The sequence below is a fragment of the Melospiza melodia genome, chromosome 1 (assembly GCF_035770615.1).
Source record: "Melospiza melodia melodia isolate bMelMel2 chromosome 1, bMelMel2.pri, whole genome shotgun sequence".
Classification (NCBI taxonomy): Eukaryota; Metazoa; Chordata; class Aves; order Passeriformes; family Passerellidae; genus Melospiza; species Melospiza melodia.
In genome coordinates, this window is record NC_086194.1 from 47726183 (window position 1) to 47737555 (window position 11373).

General features: G+C 40.3%; 1 protein-coding gene across 1 annotated transcript in view; it reads left to right on the forward strand.

The window, feature by feature from the left end:
• The window catches only part of SEPTIN7 (septin 7), a 65410-nt gene extending 60035 nt beyond the window's left edge, over positions 1–5375 (forward strand). The window contains 3 exon segments of the mRNA XM_063170615.1: positions 1004–1139; positions 3698–3837; positions 4356–5375. Of these exon segments, the coding sequence (XP_063026685.1) occupies positions 1004–1139; positions 3698–3837; positions 4356–4395 (316 nt within the window). The 3' untranslated portion in view covers positions 4396–5375.
• The last annotated feature ends 5998 nt before the right edge of the window (positions 5376–11373 follow it).

The following is an 11373-nucleotide window of genomic DNA, read 5'->3' on the forward strand; positions in this document are numbered from 1 at the left end:
TAATATATAGATTAGATGTCCTCTGCTGATTGATTGTAACAATTCCAAATATAATCAGTTCTTCATTTTCGCCAACACAATAGTTAAAACTTTGTCCTTTTAAGCCTTAGATACTCAAAACTGAAATAAGAGGACAGTGATTTGGTTTGATTGCTCCTTGTGGAACAGCAGAGTCTTAACAAAACTCTGTAGCAATCATCACTAGATCTCAATCATCCTGTTTTATTATATGTTTACAGTAAAACTTACTAATTAAAACCCTTATCACCATAACATGGATAGCAGGCTTATACAGCTTTAAAAATTCAGTACAATCCAGGAAAGTATACCATAAAGTATATGGAAAAAAATTAAAAATAATGTACATTATTTTTATACATTACATTTATTAATAGCTTTCTAAAGGAAAACCTTTCTACTGACACTTGAAATATTGATGTTCAGTTGCCCAGACCTTTTTTCAAAGCTGATCTCTCTTTAAAACTATGACCAGAGCTTTCAACACAGTTGCAATGTTAAGTGTCTCTTTGGGCTCACTTGGGAACAATGAAGATTTAGAGAGAAAATAGAACTTTAGTCTGCAGTGCTCCTAATTTTCTTATTATGTCCATTATTTTTTTAATATATTTGAATTATGGGGAAGAAAAAGATGCCTGAAGATCACTTGGAAGATGCTAATTTTCTTTTTCTTGTTTTAACATTTCCTCTCTTCCCATGACCAGGTGGTTCTACATATAGAAAGTCAAGAGTTTCTGTTAACTTAAAAGTAGTATAAATCAATTGTACTGGGGGAGGAAAAGATATTGTATGAAATATCTTTTTGAGTAAAGCTTATCTAAACAGTTAATATAATAATGTAAATTGAATTTAAGCTAGCAGTGCCTACAGCAGTGTGTTTATGTTTCTGCTTCAGCATTTTTATCTTGCTTTTTCCAGATGTCCTAATGTAACAGAGAGAGAAAAAGTTCTTACTAGCTAACTGCTTCTTCTGGATTTATGGCAGGAGCCCATTGGCACAGATGGAGGAGGAAAGGAGGGAGCATGTAGCCAAAATGAAGAAAATGGAAATGGAAATGGAACAGGTGTTTGAGATGAAAGTCAAAGAAAAAGTGCAGAAACTGAAGGACTCTGAAGCTGAGGTAATCAAAATGTTCTAAACGCCAATATAACTTGAGGCTCAACAAGTGTAGAGGTGGGACTTTGTGCCAAGACTTTGCAACATAATTGACTCCATAGTTGGTTTATATGTGTAAAGACAACACCGTTCTTCTTCCTCGGCTTGTTGCCTTTGCTGGAATGGTATAAATCTAAACTTAAAATGGAATTTAAATGTTCACATGTATTCTATTTTTATTTTTAGTCATAGCATGTTAAAATACTCCATAAGATCCTTACCGTCTTCTTCTCCCTTTTCTTTGGAATATTTTGTGCTTATTCTTCCATGTGATTTTAAAAGTTCTTGAGACTTTTATGGCTTACATAATAAGCTAATGCAATAGTGATCATTTGTTGTGTGTATTGAAAAAGCATTTCAGGAACTGGACACAATGCCTATAGGGATCTCACCTAAATGAGAATTACGAGGCTAAGGAAGAGTCAGGGATTTGTTTTTGTCAGTGTTCTGGTACCATTTAAACAAATTTTATGGATACTTAACTCTAATTTCTGTCATCTCCAGGTGAAGTCCTCACAGTTGAAACCAGTTTTTTACAGGCTTCAAGGGGCTCTGAAAATGATCTTTTTAAGGGACTATTATAATTAGAAGTTTTAAGTAAAACTTCTGAAGTAAAAGTAAAAAATTAAGTAATTTTTAAAGTTTTGGGAAAACAGTTTCGCACAAGAAGCCTAATAGAGAAGTTCAGAACTGTCAAAGTTCCTTAAGAAAATTTGTCTCCAAATTTGAGGAAAAATGAGGAAACTTGGAAGGGTAGTTGAAATGCTTGGCAGCCTAGGCTCTGTAAGGTGCCAAGGCATACTGGATCAAATGGAAAAAAATTAATCTAGATTTTTTTTTTTTTTTTTTTGAGAACTGAATAGACAAGGATGTGAATAGTAAGATATGCCAGTCAGTAGTCTGAGGATTTTAAAGCTATGTGCTCTATCTGGATCATGGTTTTTGTAGCCACTTGATTTATCCCTTTTTCAATTTCTGTCTTGAATCTTTTTGAACCCTTTAATAGTTCTGGTGTCCACATTTTCCTTGTTATGTGAAATACAAAAATACTTCTGGTTTTCATGTACTATCTCATGACTTTTTGACTGTATCCTGTGATACCAGTTTTTTATGTTCATTGCAATTAATTCTTCTTTTTTCTTCACCATTCATGGCTTTGTAAGCTTCTGTTGTATTTATGTAAATGTAGAAAAGTAGGCAACAGACAGTGCCATGTAAAAATGTGTAAAAGGAAATAGGTTTTCAAGGGCTGTGTAGAATGGGATTATGCAAGAGAATAAGGCAAGAGGGAGTTTTATATCACTTTCTCTGAAGTGTGGACTTCAGATCAAGGGAGGGGATTCTACCCCTTTACTTCTCTGTGATGAGATCCTGCCTGCAGTGCTGCATCCAGCTCTGGGGTCCCAACACAGGAAGGACATGGGAATGTTGAGTCCAGAGGAGGCCACCAAGGCAATTAGAGGGATGGAGCAGCTCTTGCATGAGTGAAGGCTCAGAGAATTGGGATGGTTCAGCCTGGAAAAGAGGAGGCTTCATGGTGACCTCCCAGTACTGAAGGGACCCAACAAGAAAGATGGAGAAGGGACTATTTACAGGGGTATGGAGTGACAGGACAAGGGGAATGGCTCTAAACAGAAAGAAAGTAGGTTTAGGTCAGATATTAGGAGAAAGTTCTTTATTATGAGAGTGATGAGGCACTGGAACAGGTTGTCCAGAGAAGTTGTAGGAACCCCAACCCTGGACATGTTCAAGGCCAGGCTGGATGGGATTTTGAGCATCCACGTCCCTGCCCCTTGGCAGGAGGGATGGAATTAAATGATCTTTAAGGTCCCTTCCAACCCAAACCATTCTATGACTTAAATCAATTTTAAAAAGCAGTATACCACGTGAAAGCAATCATGTCTCCTGACAAATATTTCCATCCTTACATACAACACATTTGATTATCAGTCTGTCCCATCAACTTGCAGGAGAGAATTCCTATTCTCTTTTGGAATGTAGACAATTCACTTTCTCAATAATACTAATTCATTTAATTAGTGAATAAATTAATCTCCTTAATATTTTTTTCCAAATAGATCCACAATATAGTTAATGCTATAGGATTAAATCAATATTTTGGGCTTTTTTTCCCCCCCACAGAAAATCAAAGATGTTGCTCTTTTATGCATTAGTGATACTCAAATGGTCTGAAACTTGCTGCTTAGTGTTTGCATCAAATACCAAAGTATTTTTAATTTCCTTTTATTTGCCAAACATAGCTGCTTACAAATTCTGTTTGTAAACTGGGTAGCATTTGGGGCATTTTCTGTTAACTGTGAAATGAAGCTGTTGGATTAATAACCTTTTGGTTTTTGTTACTGGCTGTACCTATCATCTTAATGTTTTAGTCTGAGCTACTTTCTCTGAAGAAAAATAAAACACGTAATTTTGTCGTATTAGTAAGTTTAGTTGTGATATTTGTTAGTTCCAAAAGTTGCTGTGTTTTCTGCACCTACTGACTCTGTTCATAATCTCCTACAGCTGCAGCGACGCCATGAGCAAATGAAAAAGAATTTGGAGGCACAACACAAAGAATTGGAGGAAAAGCGTCGTCAGTTTGAGGATGAGAAAGCAAACTGGGAGGCTCAACAACGTATTTTGGAACAACAGAACTCTTCCAGGTAAACTGGAGTCTTGTCCTGCAGTAAAAGTTCTGGAGCTTTCTGACACAGTAATGGTCCACCCATGGTTGTAGACCACTATTGGAGGTCTCACTTAAAAGCCAAGAAAAAATTTGAACTGCTTTTAGTTACAAATGACCCTATTTCAGCAATAGTGGGAAAATTATTAGCTTCTAAAACAGGTTTTAGCCTGCAAAAACATGGTATAAATGTATGTATGTAAATAAATAAATAAATGTTTATATTGATAGATTGCATCAGATTTCTGGGGAGATGAGGAATTAAAGTTCTGAGAATTAAAATGTTTAATTCCTGAAGTCCTTGGGAGGGGAAATCTGATGATAACTGCACTGCTTGATTCACACAAGTTCTGTGTACTCAGTAAGTTTCATCCATTGTGTTGTAACCACTAAAAGCCTTATTAAAATGCCTGTTGTAAAAGATGTATATATTTTTTTTTAAACAGAACTTAGATGTATTATTTAACAAACTTTTTTTTTTTTTTAATGTCATTTTAGAACCTTGGAAAAGAATAAGAAGAAAGGGAAGATATTTTAAATGCATCATTTTGACCACCAGTTATGTATTAGTTGCCAATATGCCCGCCTGGACATCAGTGTTTGTTGGATCCGTTTGACCAATTTTGCACCAGTCGTATCCATAGTAATGGATTTAACAGCATGACAAATTTTTGTTAATTTTGATGGAGAATGAGATGCCTTGAATTGTCTAGGGTGTTGTGTACTTGGAAAAATAACAGCTCTAAGTACCTTTTTTCATTCTTTTTTTTTTAAACAGGTGTCATTTTAATGCAAAAGAAAACATTTTACTGTTGTACAATCATGTTCTGGTGGTTTAACGGTTTACAGGATATCAAAAAATGCAGGACTCTAGACGGTTTTTAGTGAGGATAAATTGCCATAATATGATGCAAACAATGCTTCTCTATTATTATAATAAAAATTCCATTCAGTGCAGCATATACAATAATGTAATTTAGTCTAACACAGTTGACCCTATTTTTGACACTTCCATTGTTTAAAAGGACACATGGAAAAACAAAAGTTGTAAGCTTACAGTGCACCTAAGCTTTTTATAACAACCCTTTTATGTTTTGGATTCTTTAAATATATGCTATTCTCATTTAGTAACTTCTTTAGCCAGAAGGATCTCATTACTGCTTCATTTTTTGTAATAACATTTAATTTAGATATTTTTCCATATATTGGCCCTCCTAAATAGAATATAGCTTCTTTCATATGGTAGGAACCAGTGAGTAAAACTTTCCTTTAACTCCCTTTTTACATTTTATGGTAAGTAGCAGGAAAACGCATTTATAGGTCATTTCTAGGCAAAATTGTGGAGTTAACTACCAACCTGTTTCTACCTGTGTGCAGTCTTTCTTTATTTTACTAGAAATGGGAATATGGCCTCGAGAAAAACATCACCATTTTGCATTTAGCTGTATTCATATACTGCATTTCTGTATTTTTGTTTGTATTGTAAAAAGTTACATAATAAACAATGTTGTGATGTAACACGCTGCTTTGTCAGGAGTTGTTATGGAGTTGAACAGCTGAGTACTTCTCTGGAAATGTGTGAACTTTCTCTCTGATTACCTGTGCCTTTTATTTCATCTGAGCAATCAGTTTCAGATGTAGAAGATTCCATTTTCCATGGCCATGCTGTGAATTGACTAAACAAGGATCTTTCTGTCGTGCCCAGGAGAGGGCACCAAGTGCCCGCACACCCTGTGCTGTGTCCTACCAGCTCCCCTTCTGGCCAGTCCTGCTTTTCCTGCTGTCCTTACTGCCTTCTGCAAGCTTTTAGGAGGATCTGGTGGATGGGTGGGAAACAACACATTTGTAAGTTGTTAAAAATTGATGGGGATTTCTTATGTCTATTTGACTATGGAATAATGAAGAATATCTCATTTTTTTGCAATGTTCCCTGTATTATCCCTGTTATCACTCTGTTTCTGCTCATTTTTTTAACATGAATTATGATTACAGAAATATTATTTATTCAGCTAGCTTCTCAAAGAAATTGCATTTTCAGTAGCCTGCATAAAGGCCTCCTTGTAACTAATTTCAGATATTCTGCCTGTCTCTTCTTCAGAGAAGACACTGAGTATCAGTAAGTGGACATTTCTTTCCCTTGCAGGTAAATAGAATTGCAAAATCTGGTCTGTGATGAGTCTCAGAGGATGTACACTGCCTGCATCTGCCCCTCAAGTTTCATTTTAATTCAGTAAATTGAATAATTTAATAACCAGGCAACAGTCACCATGTAGGACAGAATTCTGAACTGCTTTTTGGACTCACCAAAACTGAGGATGCACTCTATGTGGGTATATGCTGGTACTTTAGCATCCCCATTGCTCTGCAGTAGAGATGTCATTCATCAGGAAACTTGGTTTCACTGTGCTGGTCTTCGTTCTCCTCACTGTTACACTCTGGCCTCTCACACACACTCAGGGTGATCAGAAACTTGTGTAAGCTTGTTAGGTCTCCTGTATTAATCATAGAATCATGGAATAGTTTGGGTTGGAAGGCTTCTGTAAGTTTAGTTCCAGCTCCCACATCATGGATAGGGACACCTTCCACTACACCACTGTGCTCAAAACCCCATCCAGCCTGGCCTTGAACACTGCCAGGGATGGAGCATCCACAGCTCCTCTAGGCAATGTAATCTGTTACATGGCATTTGTATTTGTATATGTGTTTGGATTTCTCTTCTGAAGTATTGTCCTTTTGGGGAAGACTTCTGTCACCTCAGCTGTTTTTTTAAATGCTTTGGCTTTTCATGGTGAGTTTGGGCTGCACTAGGGCTTTTGTATTAAAAAAGTAAAATTGAGAATGATGTGTGAACCTCTGCAATAGTAGCTGTGTAGCCAGTACAAAATCTGTAAGCTAAAGACGAACTATGAGTCAGCCCAGGTCTGTATTTTTTTTCTTCTTCCACTGACAAATCATTTAAATGTGTTATTTCTGCAAAGCCAAAACTCATTTCACTTGCTAATATCTGGGTACTAAAATTTCCCTGAATTAGTGTCAGAACTCTGAGCATGTGCAGCAGAGGTTTTGTGGTGTTTCTGAGGATCAGCCAGAAACCTGTTGTATCCAGGTGCCACTGGATAGTACTGGACTTGTCTCCTGTTTCTTTTAAAGTGTGCAGGAAACACCACCAACTCTGCAGAGGCACAGGACAAGAGCTGTAAAGGAGCAGTTCTGAGCATCTGTTGGGTGTTTCTGTACCAGAACTTGCTCCAATAACATAGTCCCAGGTACTTGTGGGGCAGGAAATTTTGCTGCTTTCATGTGAGAATGAAGATCTCCATTCAGCTTAGTGTATGTTCTGTGAAAGAGGTAGTGAGGGAGAGAAAATAATCCTGTTCCTGCCAAATGTGGCACTGCAAACAGCCCTGTTGAATGTGCAATTGCACTTAAATATGGGGGATAGGTATATTCCATTTTAGATAGATATAGGTGTGAAAATGCATTTATATTTTTATATATGAAGAAGTGAGTAAAGACTGCAGACTTGGGATTTTCTTCTGGTATAAAATACATTCCCACATTGGGTAGCTTATCTGGTTGACTGCAATGAAGATTCAGCATCCTGATAGCCAGGATGCTGAAATTGCTGCTTCCAGCATGAAATAGAAAGTTTTGAGAGAGTGATGTAGTTCTTTTGGCTCTCACTGCAGTTTTCCCATTTGATAGGCAGTGAGCTGCTGATGCCCTGACTCCTTGAAAGGCCACATGTTGGACCTCTTTGGTTCAGGTGACACCAGAGTACTTTTGTGGTCAGGCTGCCAAAACCATTCCTCAATTGGGCACCTCAGGGAATGAGGCAAATCTACATTTCCCCTTCATAATTTCCACAGTAAGCTTAAGAGATTCTTAATTGTTAAAGGATTGCTTTTGTCTTCATTGATTCAAGAAACCCCTCAATGTGATTTAAATATAGATGGCTTAAAATAATGCTTTCAAAGGTTTCAATACAGATAAATCAATGTAGGTGTCAAGAATTGGGCTGGATCCCTGGTTCATGCTTTGACAATAATCAGAAAGTGTAGCTGAAGTTGTGGAGCAAGCCAATACATGGAGGGTTCATTTTCCTGTCTGTACAGCATTGTCAGGCTGATTTGTCTGTGGGTGGTGAGGGCAGGCTGTGTTAGTGCCCAAGGAAAGGATGTACTTTTCCCTGCAGACTACCTGATGAGGTTGTTTTTGCACACAGTTCTTGGGTTTCCAAGCCTCTCTCAATGCAGTTGATGTTTCTCCACTGCCAACATCTGTGTTTCCTGACATTAAGCTGTTCAAGGCTCAGCAAAGGCAGTCACTCTCTTCCCCACAACCCACACCTGCCTCATCCCACGTTCTGGTGAGTATCCTGTTCTGCTGGGTGCCTGGTGGCTTTGGTGGCAAGCCATCAGGATAGCCTGCTTTTCACACCAGGTTCTGCTGTGCTGAACTCTTCCTGAAAATGGGCTGCTCCTGCCAGCGCCCTCAGGAATGGAGCATTTCTGGGAGCTTTGCTCCATGCTGTGGGTTTGCCCAGCCTGACCTCCTGTTGCTACATGGTTACTTCTCCCAGGAACTACTCAGCTTGTTCCTCTTGGCAGCTTCCCTTGCTTCTAACTAGTCACAAGTGTTCCTTGTTAGAAGTGTGTGTTATATCCTGGTAAAAATGGCACAGGTCACCTTCAGGGGGTGCCAATTGGATTCCTCCCCCACACCCACATCTAAATGCCTGCTGGTGCTGGAAAAAAAGCACTGTTCCCATCCTATTGGCTTGATGGAGGTTATTGGCTCTTCTGGGCTCTGGGCAGCAGGGAGGAAGCCCAATGAACAGAAGGCTGTCCCTTGCTGTGGTCCCTGGAATACATAGCTGTGAGCCTGGAGAGTTTGATCCTTTCACTGGCTATCCACAGCTGCCTGGGGTGTCTCTGCATGAGCAGGAGGGGATGCAGGAGGGCATCTGAGACTACAGCAGCAGCACTGGGGGACCTGCAAGTGGCCTGGGGTGCCAGACAGTGCTGCTGTGGTGGCTGCAGCTGCAAATAATTCCTGCATGCTGCACCCTGTTCTCCTCCCTTGCACTATTAAAAGGGGATGACCACTGGAACAGATTTTTGAGCAGTATCATAAGGAACTGCTGACTGACAGGAAAACAAGTCCAAAATTTTTATCCATTCCCCTCCTGGTTGAAAAAGCAGCTCTGGTTCTGTAACATATCACTTCTGCACTGTCATCTGGGGAGGTTTCTGAGGCAGCCAAGATGTTTGCTTTGTGCAGACTGGGCAGTTTTTTAATGAAGGCGATCATATTTCAGCTTGCCCTGGGACAGCTTGACCACATAGGTTGAGATAAAACTTGTGCTTTTGCTTTACTAAGGGAATATAATTCTTCTGGCTTCTCAGATACCCCCTACCCCAGTCTGCCTTTCACAATGAAGGGAAATGGAAAAAGCAGTCATGTCACAGTGACCAGATTTTTGTAGTGCAGCAAGATTATAGAGAGGCAAGAGGAATCCTTCTTCTGCTCTCAAGACTTTCTCATTTGGAAACATTAAGAATTTCCTTCTCTCCTTGGAGAGCTGCTGAATTACTTCTCCCCAAACTTGACTCATCTGAGGTCCTGCATGTGTTGCAGCAGTCCCAAGCAAAATGCAGGCTGGGCAGAGGAGCAGCCCTAAGGAGAAGGATTTGGGGGTGCTGATGGGTGAGAAGCTGGGTGTGATCCAGCAATGTGCCTTTGCAACCCAGAAAACAAATGAGTCCTGGGCTGCATCCAAAGCAGCGTGACCAGCAGGGAGAGGGAGAGGATTCTGGCCCTTAGCTCTGGTGAGACCCCACCTGCAGTGTTGCATCCAGCTCTGGGATGCCAGCACAGGAAGGAAATGAACCTGCTGGAGGAAGTCCAGAGGATGCCACAAAGATGATCAGAGGGATGGAGCACCTCTCCTGTCAAGACAGGCTGAGGGAATTTGGGATGCTCAGCCTGGAGAAGGTTCCAGGGAGACCTTAAGATCAACTTCCAGTACCCATAGGGGCCCTACAAGAGAGCTGGAGAGGGGTTTTTAATAAGGGCATGGAGTGATAGGAGAAGGGAGAATCATGTTTAACTGACAGACAGTAGGTTTAGATTAGGAAGAAATTCTTTGCTGTGAGGGTGGTGAGGCACTGTCACAGGTTGCCCAGAAAAGTACTTCATCTCTGGAAGTGTTCAAGGCCAGGCTGGATGGGGCTCTGAGCAACCTGGCCTAGTGGAAGGTGGCCCTTCCTGTGGAAAGGGGGGTGGGGCTAGATGGGCTTTAAGTTCCCTTCCAACCCAAACCATTCTATGGTTCCTGGTGAAGAGGAATGCTTACTTTATATGTGCCATGCCTGAGAGCTGTGTTGACAGCATTCAGGCCTTCACACGACTAGTAAAGGCCTCTGAGAACTTTGGAAGGTCACCTAAAACTGTTGTTTTCCTCAGTTTTCCCTCTGGAAACAAAGATTTGTGCCTCCCTGCAGAAGCAAAGTTTTCTTTACTTACAGGAGATGTAGGCAGGGCAGTGGGGTCTTGGCAAAGTAGATGAAGCTAATTTAGCCAGCTCCAGTCAATGAGTGTTGGGTCACCTGGCATGGCATGAGCTCCCTTCCCTTCCCTTTCTGCTGCTATGTTGGTGATTTTATACCCTGCGTGGAACTGGTTGAGCCCCTAGAAAATGAACCAGTTGCAGAGTAATTTCATCATGTCTGGAGACAGAAATTAAATTCAGATTAAATCAGTGGGATTCCCAAGGCTTTGCATTTCCATTCCTGTGCACCGGACCCTGGTGAGGTTCCTCCCCTGTCCCCAAAGATGGTGTAGAACAGTCCCTGCTGTTCCTTCCTGGCCACAGCCACTGTCCCCAGTATCTCAACTGCATCTGCAGCTGAGGCTCCTTTCCAGATGGTTGTGATTAATAGATTTTTCCCCAGAGGCATTTTACCAGGGGGAATAGAAATTCAGTGCTGCTGTTTCATCAGCTCTGACTGCAGAGCAACCCAGGCTCATTTTATTTCACTTCTCATTGTCTGCCAAGCTACTGTCTCACAGAAACATCAGCATTTTTATTTAATCCTGCACAAAGAATATATGCTCTAATTCTCAATGTTAGAACCCAATTCTTTGAATTGCAAATAGCAGCAGTTTCACTCCTATTCCTAGTGTGTGTAGGCCATACACTTTTCAACAGTTCTTTGAAAATAATTTTAAAAGTCTCTTCTGTCTTTAATTTGCTTTTGGGTTCTCAAGATTTGCACCAGGGAAAGGTTTGCACCAGGGACAAAGTGGCAGCTAAGTACACAGCTAGGCTCATCTGAAGGCTTTTCAGGTGATGTTTGCTTGCTGTGTTAGCCCATCTAATGTGCAAACCTGATTACAGTGAAGAGTGCAGAGAAAGGAGTGTTTTGTGGTCTGTTGTGTTTGTCAGCAGTACAGTGAGCACCTGAGTTATGAGCAGAAAAAAAAAAAAAACCCATTAGTCCCTGCACAAAAA